Raw genomic sequence first — 20,892 nt, forward strand, 5'->3', positions numbered from 1 at the left:
ACTTAAAATTGAGAAAGGAAATGGAGAATGTGTCAAAGCGACAACAACCAAATCATTCTTTTAAAAATGTGACAGATATTCATTTTGTATAAAATCAAACATTTTACATTGAAGTTGATAGGTTCACCGAAGGAGGTAAAAATATTGCTTTTGCGAATAATACACCAACATGGAAACTGCACAGAAAAATTGCGGGAAAGGCATTAAGGTATAAGTTTGATTTATTCTATCTAGTCAAATACGAGTAGCTGTTTTATGTTCCCTGTCTTAAAGATAATATCCTAAATATAGTTTAACGTAAAATGAATTGGTTTACAGAATATAGTCTTTATATGTATATAAATAAAAATAATACTTATTGGAATAGCAATTGCTTTCATAAACAAATAGAACGCAATGGAAGAAAAGTGTATAATTAAGTCTAACATTCTGGTATAAAAGTGGCAGTAAAGGGATTTCAAATTCATGTCAAAGATAAACTGATAACGAAGAGGAAAAAAAGAATTGAGAAAGAAAAAAACAACAGTCTACTAAAGACTGAACAACAAGAACCCCATCAGAGCTTTCTGAGGATAAGGTTCCCATTTATTTTGCACAAATAGCAAATTTTACAGGATAGTTATGACATTTTATCCGTCTTCTTATCGTCAAAATAGTAATCAGCAGGTTTAATTTATTTTTATTGAAAGCACATGTGCATTGTTTTTCACGTGGTAAAATCCATAGTTTGGTGTCCACTGTCAAGACCATTTTGTGATTACGATTTATGATCATTGAATTGTTGTTTTATGTTTTTATATGTCTTTCTAAATCAATGCACTTTTATGAATCACAGAGAGTAAGGTACAAAATCCCTCTGAACTTCAAGCGTTTCAAGCAGCAAACATATGGGTATAAGGACAAGCTCACAAATTATCTGCATTAGTTGTGTTGACTCTTTATGTTCAACTCACTATAATAAGTCATATACAGCATTCTGAATAATTTGATGCATCTCGAACAGCGTTTGGCTTTATTTACCATAAAATAGACACGGAAACCGGTCTGTTCGTTAATAATTCATGCTGTCCAACCCACCTACTCTCCAAGTGGCCAATTGTTTTTGTCTTTTTATACTCGTATATTACCAATGTTATTTCAACTGATCGGGCGGAGCTTATGTTTTAATTTGCATAAGGACAGTCTATTTGAAGATGTGTGTGATAAGGAGGATTGCCGTTATAACTATTATTGAATTACAATCACTAATCAGTGTCACAAAACGCATATACAAAAGAACTGAGTGTATGATATGGGACGAATAACTGGACACTTCATTGCGGAGCTTATCCCAAAACTCCTGTCTACAGATGGGCTGGTTTTAAATGAACGAACTTCTTAAACTCCGCCCAGTCAAGTGAAATAATTCTAGTAATACGTATGGAACGCCAAAACTGTCTTGTTATGACCATTTTCATTATATGATGTGTATTTACCTTTATATGATGTGCACTTGTCATTGTATTATGTGCATTTACCTTTACATGATGTGCACTTGTCATTATATGATGTGCAAACACCTTTATATGACCTGCAAATATGCTTATATTATGTGCAAGTATCTATATATGATGTCCAAACATCCCTATATGATGTGCAAATATACTTATATGATGTTCATAAATACTTATCTGATGTTCATAAATACTTATATGATGTGCAAATGTTCTTATATGATGTGCAAACATAATTATATGAAGTGCAAACATTCTTATATGATGTGCAAATATCCTTATATGATGTGCACAAATACTTAGTTATATTATGTGCAAATGTACTTATATGATGTGCAAACATCCTTATATGATGTACATTTTCCCTTATATTATGTGCAAACATCTTGATATGATGTGGTTGTGTCATTATATTATGTGCTTGTAATCTTATATCATGTGGTTCGGTTAACTTCATTATATTATGTCGAAACGTCATTATATGATGTGCTTTCATCGTCGTTATGGTCAATGAACATGATTACGATTAGAATGATTACTGTCTACGTCATAACTGATTCCGATCTGCTTCTGCAGAATTAATATAAACCCGGATCAAATCTGTAGCTATCGTTTGGAAAATGGTTGAGATGTAAAAAATAAAAAAAAACCTTGACATGTTTGTTCCTCGATTTAAGATGAAAAAATCACACCAGATATTATTGGAAAATTGTGAATTGCAAAGTTTATACAATGGGTCTACAATAATGAATATACCAGGTCTGCAATAACGGGCATACAGTTAACTAAAGTTATTAAATTAAAGAAATGATTCTTTTATGCCATGCTCTATGCTCATTGTACTAGGCTTATATTTAACAATATCTTTATATCTTGCGTTAGCGTTGTTTTTTTTTTTTTTTTAAAGAACTAAGTACATGAATTTCCAGTATGTTCATTGTTTTGTAAAGTTTGCTTTGCTGATCATTTTAGCTGTGGAAGTTTGTCTTTGTATATCACTTTTCTGAAGAAAGACACAAAAATGGGCAATGACAAATATAATGGACCGATCATTTGCAACCCCCAGAAAGAGGGGATAGGAAAAAATTAAGGGAGCCTTTAATTTTGATTTTTTTTTAAAAATAAAATGGTGGTATTCAGTTGTTTATATTTATAGATTTGACGCAGTATAATGTTTTTGCGATGTGTTCGTTGTCCGTAAATACTTTGTTGCCAGACGAAAACTTTTTAGAAATAAGGGGCCAAAACGGCACTTAAAACAAGCAATTCTTAGGGTTCTTTGATATGTTGAATCTAGCAATATATTTAGATTTCGGATATTGGACAATATAAAAGGTAATGTGTCACAAACCTATGATGCGTCAGATATTGAATAATGACTAAATTAATTCAGACCTGTATAAAGCTGGAGTGGTTATGTCCATACTTGCCTCAACTGTTTAGGGTTCGACCCTCATCGTAAAAATTGATTGTTTTGACTCGAAAGACGTCAATTTTACGCCTGTCTCCGCTAGCCTCGTCTGTTAAAATCTAAATCCTTATTTTTTTCAGCAGAGTATGTTTAATCTGAAGCTAGTAATATTAAATGAAGGTGTGATAAATATCAATGAGACCATAACCGGCATATCCAAATTAAATTCCAAGTCGCAAACAACTTCCACACTTGAAGTTTTAGATCCACTATTGACGTGCTATTTCAAACTTATATAATGCAAAAGGAATTTAATGCGTTTTTTTTTGTTATTACGAACAAATGTATTGAAAAAGGTGTTAGTAATTGTTCTCTGGTGGGTTTTTTAGGAGGGGGAGTGTAAAGTATATGTCTTTGAAATTATTGTGTTTTCCCCCTATTTCACGTTAAAAAATTATTAGAGGAATTCCCATCTTTCCTATCCCGTCCCCACCACCAATGGTGAAAATTGAAAATGACAATAATTATAATTTACTTATTTTTAAATCTGTTTTTATAATATAAAAAAAGAAGATGTGATATGATTGCCAATGAGACAACTCTCCACAAGAGACCAAAATGACACAGAAATTAACTACTAGGTAACCGTAAGTCCCTCAACAATGAGCAAAGCCCATTATAAAAGGCCCTACGATGACAATGTAAAACAATTCAAACGAGAAAACTATTTTGCTAAGACAAGGTTTCTCGATAAATAAGTATCAAGATAATATGCAATAAAACAATAAAACTCATAAGAGCCAAAACGGCCCAAAATTATACTTAGAAAAATTAAAAACACAACTCTCTATCTGCCAGGGACCACCAGGCCTCAGTAAACAAAAAATAAATACAGTGTGTTTATGTTCATTCAGACACAAATCTAATTAAATTACAGATATTGTGTGTCCAAGCTATGCTTACGCGGATCTGAAAACGCTCCATTCTATTTTCTGTTTAAAGACCATTGGGATTCTCGGTTTTGTCGGATTTATATACACCTTCAAAAATGTGAAGGCCGAATTTCATTGGCTGATGTAATATTTACTAGAACAAACTGTATCAAAGGACTGAAGTACTGAACATCAGATGACCGCAAGTTCTCGTGGATGTTCAGAAGCACTTGTCTTAAAGAAAATCACATCTCAATACCTGAAAGTGAGGTTAACTTACAGAGATATTTTTTTTTTAGACAAGTTCGTGCTTGGATGATGAATAAACAACAGGGAATTCAACCTCACCGTATTCACAATTATATTGTAGTGATACAAATCAGTATACTCTGGTTTGTTGTTATAATTATATTAAATTAATATTTGTATATAACAGTTACATGTATACATAATTTTGATCCAAATGCTATTCTACTATTCTAATAATAGTGCAGTGCAAGTGCATAGTGAAAACTCTTCTGTAATAATTCGGATTTTCTAATAGTTTGGATTTATGTAGGCATTCATTTTCCCAGCATAAACGTTCTGGAGATATCATTTCCGCATGTGCGATAACACAATTGTTCTGTACGTGTGCATATATATTACTTACAAATGTATAAATACATTTCTAACGACACAACATTTTCATATTATTAATAATTTATATGTTCTAAAAAAAATGTTTTTATGAGTATTACTTGAAGCGACAAATAATGTTATTTTGCACTCGATTATGTCTGCGTTTTTATACGATCAATTACATGAACCAGTCAAAATCGAAAGTCAAATCTCTGCTGCGACAATACATCGGAATGCCCTCACGGTCAACGTGATGTAAACATGAAGTGTGGGCATGAGGACGTGTACTTCCTTGTTCCAGGACAAACATATTTTTAGACTTTAATGAAAAAACTCTTTTTTAAAAATAATATAGTTTTTTTCTTAATTTCATTATTGTTTCATTTTTTCTCTCATTTTCAATGGAAACAATTATTTTGATTTCCCCCTGAAAAAGATAAAATATCTTTCAAGAAACTTGGAATCAAACATTTACAAAAAAAACCATGCCCCCATTTCCCCTGCAATCACCCAAAAAAAATCAATGGTCAATATGTTAGCCCTGTTTACGCAGTTGTATATCTGAACGGCTTTCCTTTTATTTTACGGGTAACTGTCTAGTGGCGGTGCTTTCATGGTAGCATGTTAGCCTCTAGTGTTGCTGGTCGTAGGTTCGAATTCCGGCCGGTTCAAAACCAAAGAATTTAAAATTGGTATTTGCTGCTTCCCTGCTAATTTAAGGAGTAAAATCAAAGACTTGTTCGGCTCGGAATCAGAATAATCTGTCCGGGTAACACCGTAAGGTGAAATGGATTTCTGCGAAGTAGCATGTTAAAAATCCGACTCAGGGTGCCGGTCTAATACAAAACAGGGTTAATATTCATTTCACATTAATATGTTCTCGTACGAATATGCACCTGTCCCAAGTCAGGAGCCTGTAATTCAGTGGTCGTCTGTTGATGTGTTACATACCAGTAATTTCGTTCATTTTTTGTACATAAATTATGCCGTTAGTTTTCTCGTTTGAATTGTTTAACATTTGTCATTTCGGGGCCTTTTATAGCTGATTATGCGGTGTGGGCTTTGCTCATTGTTGAAGGCCGTACGGGGACCTATAATTGTTAATTTCTGTGTCATTTGGTGTCTTGTCGAGAGTTGTCTCATAGGCAATCATACCACATAGTCTTTTATTTACCAATTTTCCGCTGGACGTCAAGCATCATTCATAATCATGTAAGTGTGCAATAAATGCATGAATAAAAATAAAAAGATGCAAGCAAATGTCATGCAACGAGTTGAAGGTCATCCCATATCTCCTTTCATTCCTTTTTTTTTGGGGGGGGGGGGCTCAATGGCCGAGGGGTCCAAGTGTCTAGCATGTCAACACTTAAATGTAGGTTGTGAGTTCGAATCCCACACGTGGCAGGTAAGCTCGACTCCAATCACAATTGAATAGAATTATTAGTTTTTCGTACCGAAAGTCGGTGTTTCTTTCCGGGGACTTCGGCTTCCTCCATCAATATAAACTCACCACAACGAATTAGCATGATAGTGTTAAAAGTGGCGTTAAAAAGCAATCAATCAACAAATTAATCAACCAATCATCCATACCGGTATAATTCTATATGCAAGAGAGGATAATATTGTAGCTATCGTTATAAAATATTTTTGAAATTGACTTTGAGTTCATTGGTGTCTTTTGAAATGAATAGAAATAGGAAGATATGATATGAGTGCCAATGAGACAATGAGACAACTCTACATCTAAGTCATAATGTGTAAAAAGTAAACAATTATAGGTTTAACTACGGCCTTCAACACGGAGCTTCTACTCAAACCGAACAGCAAGCTATAAACAAGAGCCACACAGTTTGTTTTATTTTATTTTCGCCGCTGCCGGGAACTACTTCAACTAGTTCCTGCATTAATTGATCTTTATATTCCGCCGAAATGTTTGAAACTTTAATTTTTGTTAAAATGCACTTTGTTTAGGGGCCAGGTGAAGAACGCCTCCGGGTGCGATAATTCTCGTTGCATTGAAGACCTGTTGGTGACCTTCTGCTGTTGTCTGCTCTATGGTCGGGTTGTTGTCTCTTTGGCACATTCCCCATTTCCATTCTCAATTTTACTGTCTCACTTTATCTTAAAAATGCACTTTCGCTTAAAAGATTAAAGATTTATTTCTAAAACGTAATAAGTTAACTGTATGCTCATTATTGTAGATCCCGTATATTCATTATTGTAGACCCATCGATAAAAATTCATAATTTGACAATTTTCCATCAATATTTGGTGTGATTTTTTTCATCTTGAAAATCGAGGAACAAACATGTCAAGGTTTTCCTCTTTTTAAATAACCTCAGATTTGATCCGGGTTTATATCAATTCTGCAGAAGCAGATCGGAATCAGTTATGACGTAGACAGTAATCATTCTAATCGTAATCATGTTCATTGACCATAACGACGATGAAAGCACATCATATAATGACGTTTCGACATCATATAATGAAGTTAACCGAATCACATGATATAAGATTACAAGCACATAATATAAGGGAAAATGCACATCGTATAAGGATATTTGCACATCATATAAGGACATTTGCACATCATATAAGTACATTTGCACATCATATAAGTACATTTGCACATCATATATGTACATTTGCACATCGTATAAGTACATTAGCACATCATATAAGTATGTATGCACATCATATAAGCATGTATGCACATCATATAAGTATGTATGCACATCATATAAGTGTAGTTGCACATCATATAAAGATGTTTGGACATCATATAAAGATACTTGCACATAATATAAGCATATTTGCACGTCATATAAAGGTGTTTGCACATCATATAAGTCCAAGTGCACATCATATAAAGGTAAGTGCGCATCATATAATGACAAGTGCACATCATATAAAGGTAAATGTACATCATATAATGAAAAATGGTCATAACAAGACAGTTTTGGCGTTCCATAAATACGTCTAATTATCAATAATAAATGGAACTATTGACGTATAAGGTCATGGTAAAAAATAACCGTGCACAAAAATAAAAGATATATGAAACGCTTGAATCATTGATATACATGGAAGTCTCAGTTGTTCCTTTGCAAACATGTTATAAGCCTAAGACTATACAATACAAAGGATGAGGATGAATTAACAGACAATCTAAACCCAACATACATTATAACATATTTAGCATAAACAATATAAAACAAATACATTTAGAATGACGGGGTAGAACACTTATTTATAGTGCAACCTGATATAACATTTTAACATACATTAATACAAAGTCAATCAGCCAGCCTTCAAAGGCTTACGAAGCACTGTCAATTAATATCTTTATACTGATATATAAGTTTGATTAACTCATTGACATTTTGTCAAAACCTGATTGGGCTGTCCGAATTAACCTGCGGGAGAAAAGTTATTCTGATGTCATTCTAAATCACATTGGTCCAAGTAATAAACAAAACAAGCTTTCGTTCAGTTATCTATGGTAGTACAGTCTCCTTTTCAACGAAATTATTTACAGATAATAATAAAATGCTGAATAGTCGACCTACTCTATAACTTTGATAATTTGTACCAGTGATCCTAAACAGAAAATAAAAGTGCCAATACCTTTTTTCTTGCTTAACCATGTGGTTGTGATTTGATTGTTTACAAGGCGTTGGATAAGTCAACGACCCGGTTTAACAAATCAACATTATGTAAACAAACAATTATATTGGCGTGAACATTAGTATTCTAATTATTCATACCCGTATAAGACAGTATATCCGACATGCTTTATATTAAGGAGGATAATTTACAAAACAAAACTACATTTGCAAATATGTTGTGCCCGACTCGCTTCAAAACACATGAAAACATTACAAGCATTACTGGTGATAATTGAAAAGGGAATTGAAATGATTATCATTAAAGTGAAAAAACAGGAACCTTTTTTGTAGGCAATATATGATTGGAACTCATTTCGAAGCAGTGCTTCATGAGTCAACGAATAAATGTTTGCCCTTAATGGCAAAAGAAACCGGAGCATTTAATCCAGAAAATTACATAGATCTAATGGTGTCCAATATTCTAAATGCTGTGTGTTTTGGGAAAAGGTAAGCAATGAATGGATATGAGTGGAAATTTAGTTACAACTCAGCTCCACACATAGTGGTCTCGTGGATGTGTACTAATCACGAGTGAATGAGACTTTGTTTTAATCCGCAGTTAGGTCAATAGAATAATTGGAAAATATTAATGCATGGACGTTTAAGCTCGCATTAAAACATTTCTGTCAGTAATTGAAATAAACATAACAACGCACACTAGACCCAAGCTTACAGTTATCTAAATGCCATTTGAAAAACAATTAATATATAAAAATACATTATTTTGAATTAAAAAAACAAAGAAAAAAAACTGTAAAACATTGTTTTCATCTTTGGAATCCGAACAATAAGCAATCAAGTAGATATTTTGCGTCAGATGTAAAAAGACAATTGTAGGCTTCATGCGTGCTTCAGATTAAAATAAGATTTGAAAAAGGAAAATTTCAGGTGTGACATTTGAATATATATAATGGAGAAATAACATACAAGTACAAATAAAAGAAAGAAAACCCTAAAAAAGGTACATTCTTGATATATATAAAAAAAAAGAAGATGTAGTATGATTGCCAATAAGGCAAGAGACCAAATTAATAACCATTGTTATAAGACAAGTTTAAAAATGTTGTTATTACTCCCACAAATTATCTGAGTTTAAATTAAATTGTGATTCTAAACAAAATCAACATTGTAATGGTTATGTGCTGCCATCTGTTACGGAAGCTCCGTTTAGCAACAAAGAAAGAGTGTTATTGCATTGGTATAAGAACGTTTTACTGAAAAGAAGAAAAAAATACACGCCCCTATCGGTTTACTCCGCTTTGTATTCATGTCATCTCCTCATGTTTTCTATAGGTTTATAGTTCAAATATTTTAGGAGTCATGACTGCCTACATATATTTACACAACTTTATAAAACCTGTTGTTAAACGCATTTTTTAATTCGTAGCCTATGTGAGTTAGGCGATCGTCATTAAGTAAAGATAGAGGTCAAGTATATCAAAGGGAAATTTGAACTCATAAGTCGAAAATAAACTGGCAACGCAATTTCCAAATGAAAAAGACAAACAGACAAAAAGCAAACAACAGTAAACAAAAGACAATTTTTAACAGAAAAAAAAAAGAGAAAAGAAACACGAACCCTACTAATTCAGTTCACCGCAGATTTAAAGAATCTTAACATTTTTATGTTGACAAAAACAGATCTATTTAAACCTGAAATGTTTATAATTGTAACTTTATGTAAGCCTTTATAATGCATATCTATTTTAGCCTTGTATGAAAGTTGCTGACTTAAATGTTACTTTAGCTAATCCATAAAACAAAATGATCTAGAAAAGTGCGAATTATCCAGGCATAAATAACCTTAGACGTAATTGGCACACTTTTTTGTAATTTTTGGTAATAAATGCTCTTCAACTTTAAACTTGTTTGGCTCTAATACTATTTTGATCTGAGCGTCACTGATAAGTCTTAGACGAAAAGCGCGACTGGCGTATTGATTTATAAGTCAAATACCTTTGATAACTATTTATGCATAATGTTTAATATGGATTCCCATTGAACTGTTCTTTATTTATTTTTTATATGACTGGATGCGATGGAAGTTTATATTACTAGAATATAAATAAATAACAAATATATCGTAATTATTAGTTTTTCTCTCATTAGATCTGTAAAACCTCCAAAATCGTAACTGCAAAAAATTGTTATAATATATTGTTTATTAAACTAGAAATATTCGCATTAATGATTTCAGACAAAAAAAGAGATTTTACTGATTCCTTGATACTGGCAAGAAAAGAAGCAGAACAAGAAGAGAACGATGAAGTGTTGTCTCAGTTAACGAACACACATCTTAGACAAACGCTAATGGATATATTTAGTGGTAAGATATCAACGAGGAAATATTATCTCAGTTAAAAAACACACATCTTAGACAAGCGATATTAGATGTATTTAACGGGGAGTTCACAAATATGTGGCACATTAAGAACTTATAAGTATTGGATCAACATATATTTTTATTTTTCTATCCATGGAATTGTCAGTTTATTTTCAATCTATGAGTTTGACTGTCCCTCTGGTAACGTTCGCCCCTCTTTTGCAAAAGAACAAATATACTATGATAAAAGAGGGACGAAAGATACCAAAGGGACAGTCAAACTCATAAATCTAAAACAAACTGACAACGCCATGGCTAAAAATGAAAAAGACAAACAGAAAAACAATAGTACACATGACACAACATAGAAAACTAAAGAATAAACAACACGAACCCCACCAAAAACTAGGGGTGATCTCAGGTGCTCCGGAAGGGTAAGCAGATCCTGCTCCACATGTGGCACCCGTCGTGTTGCTTATGTGATTACAAATCCGGTAAATAGTCTAATTCGGTAGGTCACATTCATGAAAGGGAAGGGGATTGTAGTTACGACGTAAAGAACATATCCGATATCATTTGTGAAACGGTTATTCCATAACGGTCAACCAACTCGTGATGGCGTCCGTAAAATTTACGAAGGGATGATTTCAACTTCACCATTTGGAACTCTTGGTTTAATAGCTTCCTTGTGAGCAGTAACCCTCTATCAAGAAAATCATGATAGGAAATGCAAGCTCGGGAATATCGTATCAATTGGGAGATATATACCCCGTATGCAGGTGCTGCTGGAATGTTGCTACTTAGAAATGGAAAGTTCACAATTGGAAAGCTGAAATCATCTCTTTTGTCGTAAAGTTTTGTTTTCAACCGACCCTCATTGTCAATTTCTAGATGTAAGTCAAGATATGAAGCCGATTTAACTGTATCTGTAGTATCCTTTATCTCCAATTCGATGGGATAGATGCGTTCCACATAGTCACCAAATTTTGAATTGTTTAGTGAAAGAACGTCATCTATATAGCGGAAAGTAGAGTTAAAGGATATTGCTAACTTCTTATCTTTCTTCCTTAGAAGTTCCTGCATGAAGTCAGCCTCATAATAATAAAGAAACAAGTCGGCAAGTAGAGGGGCACAGTTTGTTCCCATTGGGATGCCGACAGTCTGTTGAAAAACACGTCCTCCGAACGTTACAAATATGTTGTCAATCAAGAAATCAAGCATCTTGATAATATCGGTTTCAGAGAATTTTTTGTTTGAATCAGAGTGATTCTTTACAAAGTATGATTTATCCCTCCCTAAGACAAGATACTTGTATCTACGTTGGCCATTCTTTTTTATGAAGCAAAGTAATACCAACTCTTTCAATTTGTCTTTTAGTTTGGAATGTGGAATACTTGTGTAAAGAGTAGAAAAGTCAAATGTTTTAATACTGTTACAAGATGAAAGAGAGTTAGATTGTATGTACTCTAAAAGATCTTTGGAATTTTTAAGTATCCACATCTGATTCACGCCACCTCTAGAATAGGCAGTTTCACAATAACTTTGAAGCCCGTCTTTGATTGCTGATAAAATAGATGTTAATAATTTAGAAAGAGGTTTCGTGGAGCACTTGGAAGACCCAGCAATATACCGTTGTTTGTAAGGACACTTATGTAGTTTAGGTATACCTTTAACATAATTTTTTTACATAAAAACCTTGAACTCACTTAGACCACACAAAAAGCAAAACAATAATGCTCTTATTGTTGTTGATCACCTAAATGTCACAACAGGGAGCAAAAACGCACAACTCATTGCAAGATTAACAGAATAAGGAACCTAACATGTGTAACAGACAATGAAATATATCAAATTTATTGAAAAAGAACTTCAATGTAACTCATTGCAAGATTAACAGAATAAGGAACCTAACATGTGTAACAGACAATGAAATATATCAAATTTATTGAAAAAGAACTTCAATGTATGTTTGTACCTGATTCTTTCATTTAAAACAAATTGAAAAACAAAAATACCTAACTCCAAGTAAAATTCATAATGGAAAGTCCCTTATTAAATGGCAAAATCAAAAGCTAAATCACATCAAACGCATAGAAAACAACTGTCATATTTATCGCTTGAGACAGGCATTTCATTTTGTACAAAATGGTGGATAGAACTTTTTATTTTCTTGTATTAATTGAGAAAAATTTAAACTTGATATGTTTTGGCCCCTAAAATTGCAAAAACTAGTAATTATTGTTTATCCCTCAAAAATTTGTCTATTTCGCATTTAAAAATGAATAGAGGGATCGAATATTGTTACTTGAGTAATAGATTTATTTTTTAACTAAAATTTCAATTTCACAACTACCCAAGATATAACATTTCACTTATGTATCATTTGGGAGGGGCCCCGTCATTTGACACGTCTTGTAGTTACAATGCCAAACAATCGATTATAGGGGCATTAGTTGGAAAAGGGAACTAGATAATATGGTGGAGTTATACACTTCGTAAACACTCAAGTCTGATCTAAAACAACATAAGAACAAACTGAATTCATCATTTACAAAGTGTTTCTTTTTATATATAGCTGGTATTGACATGATTGACACATCAAGAATAACGTTGTACTTTGCTGTACGATACATGGCTGGGTTACCAGATATCCAATGTAAAGTCCAGGAAGAAATAGACAGAGTTGTTGGTGAGTATCACAATGTTTGGCCCTGTCACTTTAAAAGCTTTTCATGTATTCTAGAGGGCAACTGTTGTATTTCTTGTCTGAAACACATTTGGTATTATTTGTATCTTATATTGATTTTGTCAATCTCTTGGTATTCTCATTTTCTCAATAGATGCAAGTTTGATTTATAGATTATAAAACCTCATTGTATGAACTCTTTTTTCCGTTCGCCTCTGTACGCTAAACAACATACCATCGATCAATATCATTATTTCTCAACCCAAATGAGGTTAATTCAATAAAATCAGATGTTATGATACCAAACTTTTGAGAAGTATGTTGCTGAAAATGATATAATATTATATAGATATAGGAAGATGAGGTGTGAGTGCCAATAAGACAACTCTCCATCGAAAAAAACAATTCATAAAAGTAAACCGTTATAGGTCAATGAACGGCCTTCAACACAGAGCCTTGGCTCACACCGAACAAAAAGCTATACTACAATTTTACAGTTTATAAAGTTCCAAAGTCTGTTCAGAGTCAGGATCCTGTAGTTCAGTGATTGTCGTTGGTTTATGTCTCTCATATTTGTTTCGTCAATTGGAAAATGTTTCAGATTTTTCTAGTCGTGCCTTTCATAGCAGACTATAAGGTATATGGTTTTCACTTTGTCAAAGACCATATGTTTACCTATAATCACTTACATCAACTTTATTTGAAAATTGTTGGATAGTTGTTTTGTTAACAATCATACTTCGTGTTCGTATTTTTGTATAATACATGTAGTCTACATTTATCGTACAAATTTAAATGCGTGCTTTTGTGTCAACCTTTATTTAGGAAAAGATAGACTACCGACGATTAAAGACAGAGAAAATCTCAGTTATACAGAAGCCACCTTGCATGAAGCCATGAGACTTGGTACAGTTGTTCCCGTAGGTCTGCCTCATAGTACAATGTGTGATACAAAAGTTGGTAAGTATTAAAATCATCAGACTTCAACGTGGTCTCTTATCTTTTTTATTTAGAGACATGATATATTGGGATTATGCAGTTGCAGCCAAATTCGATTAGTTATTGCATCTTGTTGTATGCTACATTTCTTTTGTTTTGAACAATATGAAGTCAGACATCTTTTCTTGATTTTTATAAATTATGTTCTTATAAGTGTGGCATCATTTAGTGCAATAGTCTTTGTCGTATCGTTACTGCACTAACAAGATTACATTAAGATAATGGACAATTACCGATTCACATGCAGTTCATTCATAAGTTGATTAAAAAAATGAAATACATGTAACTCTGTCTGATGTAAGACATGAACAGAAACCAATTCCCAGTAACAATAAGCAGGGATACACTCTAGTAAATAGTTATCAAAGGTACCAGGCCGTTAATTTGATTCGCCAGACGCGCGTTTCGTCTACACAAGACTCATCAGTGACGCTCACATCAAAAATTGATCATAAGAAAACAATTTCTTTTTAATACTTAAAAACTACGAATATTTTAGATATTCTGATTGTATAAGATGTGGTTTAATAAAAGTCACCCCTCCCAAAGTGACACAAATAGTTAAATTACCTACTTTTCATTTATCAATGAATGTAATGTTATTGTTAAGGTTCATCATAATAAATGGACAAATATGGCCGTATTTTCACCTCTAAAACTACTCAGTGTACAGACTTACCTGTGAAGTTTGGAAAGTTTTAAGGCCTGACATCCACTAGATATATGACAGTTAAAGGCTTTTTGTGCTCCAAAAAGGTAAAATCGTTTTGAATTTTGATGGGTATTTTTTTTTTCCTTCCTGCAGAAGATGTAAAAATTAGCACAAATTTACAACTTTTCGTCTAATCAAATTGCTTGAATTTGCCTCAATTTTGATAGTACATACTTTTTCCGTGTACTAAGTAACTCCGCATGAAGGACCACAAGGGTAAGATTTCATTGTATCGTAATCAAGATACTAGAACAAAAATTGCTACTGGCTATTTTGAAATAAATCATGTGTTCCTAATTTAACTAAATAGTTTGTAATTAGTTTTCAAACAGATTTTTAACATCCTACTAATCAATCTTTTGATCTAATTTTTCTTTTGACAATTAAAAGCTTCTTTCATTAAAATAAAGAGTAACAATAATGGTTCTTTATATCTTGATTAAAGTACAACCCCATTTAAAATTTGTAATCCTTTATCTTCCATGCATTTACTTTGTACACAAAAAGAGTCAACCATGAATCTTTTGAAGGGAAATTATCAATAAAGCAATTTGATATATTTCGTCATAAATTGTTCGATTATTGGTTGCCTTATGTCCAGTGACAAATATGTCATGCATGTAAACTATCCACTAGACTACCTATGGTTACATACCAGGGGCAGATCCAGCCATTTTTAAAAGTGTTTCAACCAAAGATATGGGAGGGGGGTCTACATGTTTGTACTCATTTAAAAGCATTTCCAATATAGTTTTAGTTTTTATGTGCAATTAAAAAAATGTTTTCAAGAATGTAAAGCTGTCACTGCAATTTAAGAATTGTCTGCTTTTGGTCAATTTATTTTGTCATCTTACCATGGAAATAAGTACATGTATAGTAAAACACGGCTTTATATCAATAAACATACTAACACCAGCAGCTACCTTCTTTTCATTCTAACGTCAAGGGCCTTTTGAAATCCAATTTTTACAATGATATTAGAGAGTAGATTTACAAAACTACGTAAATGAGCTACATCTAGTCAGCCACAATATGTCAATAGACTAATTAAAGGATTACTCAAGTTGTAAATATGCGCTAAATTGGATAGTGTATAGAAAGGTGTATAAGCCCCTCGCTCTAAGTTTCATATTATACACATTTCTATACACTAACCGACACTAAACAACACCTGAATTACTTTGATACTGTCCACTCAGATAAACTCTTTAACTCACCTATAAATGTGAAGAAATCTATTGTCTATGCCAATCAAGGACAATCAATAGAAGACAAACCAGTTCTTACCTGAGAGGGAGCATCTCAAAGTTATATCCCAACTTAGTTTATTTTTACACCTTCTACAGGAAGGAAAAAAATGCCCAATAAAATCCAAAAAAGATTTCATCTTTCTGAAATGCAAAATACATTTAATTTATATATCTAGTGAATGCTAGGTATTTAAACCTTCAAAACTGCACAGGTAAGTCTGCACACAGAGTACTTTTTGAGTTAAAAATTCGGCCTTACTTGTCTATTTGTTTTGGTGAACCTTAAAAGGGGAAGGAAACTAAATTATTATGTTATTATTTACAGAGAATATTTCTTATTATAAATCAGTCATTATCATTTCCGTCTCCTTGTCAAAAGAATATTAGAAGACAATTAATTTAATATATATCATCCACAAAAATAGTTGCCATATTTCTCAAACTTGTGACATCATTACTTCGTTATCTATTGAGTTTTGATTCGGCAACCGTTTAATACATAATTGATTTTAAACAGTCGTACAAGAGAGAACTTTAGGGCGTTTTAACGGTTAGTTACTAAGACAAAAAAAGTCAAGTTTTAATTGAATCATAATCAGAGGATATTAAGTTACAATGCTATAGCTTCAGATGAGTAAGTATCAGCGTTATTTTATAAGTTAGTTGGTTGAGTTTTTATTTTGAAAGAATGTTGTGATGTTTGAAATTTTCAGCTTAAATCGATGACTAAAGACTGAGATTTGTCTTTTAAAAATTTATTGGAAACAAAATTTCATATCCATCTCAAAATAACTGCACATATTATTTGTAGTGGTTTATATTTTTAGGAGGTTATGATGTTCCACAGGATACAGTCGTTATGATTAATCACTGGGCACTTCATCACGATCCTAACTATTGGATAGACGTTGAGAAATTTGATCCGACACGCTACCTCGACGAAAATGGAAAGCTTGGTATGAAACCAGAAAGCTGGTTACCATTTTCTGCAGGGAGACGTGTGTGTCTAGGAGAAGTGGTAGCTAAACCAGAACTTCATTTGATTTTTGCAACGATAATGCAAAGGTTCAAGATTACATTACCCGAAGGAACCAATCCGGAATTGAAATTAGGCGGATCTAGTAGTAATACACAACCTGCTCCGTTCCAAATCATTGTTGAAGACAGAATAAATACATGAAGATGAATCAATGTTAACTGATGATCAGAAGCTATAATGAAATAAACAATGAAAATATAATCATTTTGTTAAATGAATAAAAAAAAATAGATTTTTGTTATAAGAAGTGTTTGAAATCTATCTCTTTTCTACAGCTGACGTATGGAATTCCACAAAAATGAATAACTATTGAATGAGAGTTCTGATTTATCAGCTCGCATCTAATAGTTATTCTTTTTTGTGATAGTTTCATATATCAGCTGTAAAAAAGTTATATTGGTCACAAATGAAACAGTTCAAAACTTTTCTAATGAAATAAAGGACTAACTATGAATTTAGAAAAACAGAACTTTATAAAGAACATCTAAATACTTTTAAATCTCGATCTTTCTCTGAAATTCGTTCTATCTCTCAAAACATTTGACTGTAAAATCTTGTATACAGTTCCACCATCACCCATTATATTCATCGTATTTAGCCGTATGGTTACTTTTAAAAGGGTTAAAATCATACATTGGTATCTGGCGGATAGTTCAAAATCTCCATCCATATATAAAATTGACCTCACGTGAATTTGTATTTTCATGGCATTCACTTATGATTCATAAAGATGTAGCAGAGTGATTATTCATGCTTCATAAATTATGTAATTTGCACTTTTGAAATCATTGATTTATATTAAAAATCTACTTATCAAATTCTTATTGAGTCTTAATAGTTGAATTATTTCACTCTTGCAAAGTATTTTTACTAAAGGATATTTATCCTTTATGACTTGATTTAGTATATAATTTACGTATTGAGTAATGTTACTCATACATATTCATGGGGGTTGAAACTGAACTCTTGTTTTGATTAGTTCTTAGTTATTGGCTGTTAAGTTGAATTTTCCTGTGTGCACCTTAGGTAGAATTTGCCTGGACACTGGCCAGTGAAAGACGTCCATTATTGACTCAGAATATATTATTCAGAAACCCATATTTACAGATTGTATATTTACTAGACTCAGATATACAGTTTTCTAGACATGACTATACTCTGATGTAGATTGTTTACTTTGTGCCAAGTTCCTTATTTACTGGAGAACTCACTCCACAAGTGAGTTTATATTCTCTGGTAATAAAGTATCCGAACCTTAGAAAGTCTTTTCGTTATTTCATTTATACCGGAAGAGACCCCTTTCACAAACATGCCGAGAAAAACCCTAGTACATTTCTGATCAAAGGGTCACAAAAGCTGTCACTGTCTAATTTTTTTCATTGGAGCGTCACTGATTAGTCTTTTGTAGTCGAAACGCGAGTCTGGCGCAAATACAAAATTCTAATCTTTGTATCTATGATGAGTTTATTTAAGTAATGACCTAATGAATGGCTTTAATCCTGTAATTCAGTTATTAAATGGCATGCAAAAAAAAGGAGCGTCAATTTTGATGTGCAGACATTTTACGAAGAACATTAGTTCCGAAAAATCGTGTTTATTTGAAGATGTGCTGCGTAGAATTTTCATTCACACATTGATATTTAGATTGATTGATTGTGGATCGCCTAACATTATATGCTGATCTAAGAAAAACATGATTGTAGATCTTGCCAATTGCAAATGATGAAATATGTCATATATTTTCTTAACTTAAACGTATATGTTATTGTAAATAAACTCATCATAGATACCAGGACTAAATTTAGTATATACGCCAGACGCGCGTTTCGTCTACAAAAGACTCATCAGTGACGCTCGAATCCAAAAAAGTTAAAAAGGCCAAATAAAGTACGAAGTTGAAGAGCATTGAGGACAAACATTCCTAAAAGTTTTAAGGGATTTCCATAGCAAAAATACAAAAGATAATAGAAATAAATTGACGGGAGTTTATTATTTTAAGATTAATTGATTGTTTGTTGGTGTTTAACACCATTTTCTGCATTATTGGCTATAGGTTGGATTTATTGATAGAGGAAGCAGGAGAAAACCCTCCACCTTTGTCAGAAAAACTGAAAATTCTAATCAATTAAGGTTGTACCATACACCTTGACTTAAATTTATTTGACTCGTTTAATTTTCATAAAATTTTGTCAAAAATATTTACTTTGACCTTTTGACGAAAATAAACAGATTTCCAAAAATTTGAACCAACAAATTTATCAGAAAAATTACACTGGTTATATAGCAGTTTGACAAACACTAACTTTGATCATTAAGAAGCTTAATATTTCCTTAACAACACAACGTAATTAAAACGTTTAGCTGATTTCACAGATTTATCTCCCTGTAGGGTTAGGTACCACCTTAAGATTGGAATCGAACGACGGTGGCACGTGTGGGTTCGAACTCACAACCTCCGTGTCAACATCAGGTTAGTAATGATGTAGGTGAACTACCAATTCCTTTTATTAGATACTAATAGTATGCAAAAACGTATAACAAAAATTTACCAGACAGCGCCTGATGTCACAAACAAACAGCAAAATACATTCAATTAAAAATGTTAAAGCAATAGCAATAGAAATTCAACAAAAGTTCAAATATGATTATTCTAGTACATATTCAATTGTGATATTTAGAACTACATATTATAGTTGTTCTGCAAAATTATTTGTTACTTTGATAACAGGATTGTCTGATATGAAACATTGTTCTAATTGTATACATTGTATTTGTTCTTTTGTTAGATTTAAAACGTAAACAAAGTGCAACATTAATATTGTTTTGAATTATGCTACTAAATAAGAGTTTAGATTGATGATCCATTCTTTGAAGATATAAAATCATGCTCATAATAAAAAAAAACCTTAGTAAGACCACTCGACAATCGAACTCTTATGGAGGCTCGCGGGTCTAAATCAATTTATTTTTTTAAATATAGATTTCGCTATTTTATTTCTTTAAATAAACTTTATTCTATACTTAATAGAAACTTAAATAAAAATATTGGGTCACCGTTCATTTAAGCTCACAATCTGCCTTTGAAAGAAGCATGCATTATTTTAAGGTACTTTTTTTCTGTCGAACTAATAGGAGAAAAAAAGGTAAAATAAAAAATTAAAAAAAATAAGTTACAGAAATCGCATAAATTTTACAATACTGTAGTCTAGTTTTTTTTCAGTACAGTTGAATTAAAAAAAATAATCAAAAATATGGGTCACCAATGAGTTAAAAAAAAGTTATTTCAATTTTTATACAAAAAAATGGCATTATTTCATTAAAGGGAGATAATTTGGAGCTTTTTCAATGATATATTCATTTGAAAAGTCATCTTCGGCCAAATAAATTTATTTTTTGGGTTGATTTTTGTACCATATCATAAAGTAACAACTAATAGAATATTAAATAAAATTTGAAATGAAAAAACAAATGTTTCAATTTTTGCTGATTTTTTTGTACCCTCGAGCCTCTTTAAAGTGACCAGCAAAAGAGGTGATTTGATTGAAGAGAATAAACGAATCCTTGTTTTAGTTAACATCTTATGTGAGACTTCTTTTTTATACATATTTAAAGGGATAATTCGCGATTTTTCACTTTTCATCTTATTATGTTCATAATACCATAAAAAACATATTCACCAAGTTTTATTTTGATATGAAAAGTAATAAAGAAGAAAATTGAAAATTATTAATTTTATTTCTTCAAACTTACTGACTTAT

General features: G+C 32.2%; 1 protein-coding gene across 4 annotated transcripts in view; it reads left to right on the forward strand.

Annotated features, from left to right (window-relative positions):
- LOC143049739 (steroid 17-alpha-hydroxylase/17,20 lyase-like) overlaps positions 1–20,892 on the forward strand; it is a 109,606-nt gene that overhangs the window by 55,650 nt on the left and 33,064 nt on the right. For 3 of the 4 annotated variants that reach the window (XM_076223431.1, XM_076223434.1, XM_076223433.1), the window contains exons 8-11: positions 10,323–10,451; positions 13,024–13,137; positions 13,960–14,094; positions 16,923–17,952. In XM_076223431.1, coding sequence (XP_076079546.1) covers positions 10,323–10,451; positions 13,024–13,137; positions 13,960–14,094; positions 16,923–17,275 — 731 coding nt within the window. In that variant the 3' untranslated portion in view covers positions 17,276–17,952. Of the gene's footprint in view, positions 1–114; positions 209–8,416; positions 8,573–10,322; positions 10,452–13,023; positions 13,138–13,959; positions 14,095–16,922; positions 17,953–20,892 lie in introns of those variants that run through there. The other variant, XM_076223436.1, reaches the window with a different exon arrangement.

This window comes from Mytilus galloprovincialis, chromosome 10, assembly GCF_965363235.1.
Source record: "Mytilus galloprovincialis chromosome 10, xbMytGall1.hap1.1, whole genome shotgun sequence".
Taxonomy (NCBI): Eukaryota; Metazoa; Mollusca; class Bivalvia; order Mytilida; family Mytilidae; genus Mytilus; species Mytilus galloprovincialis.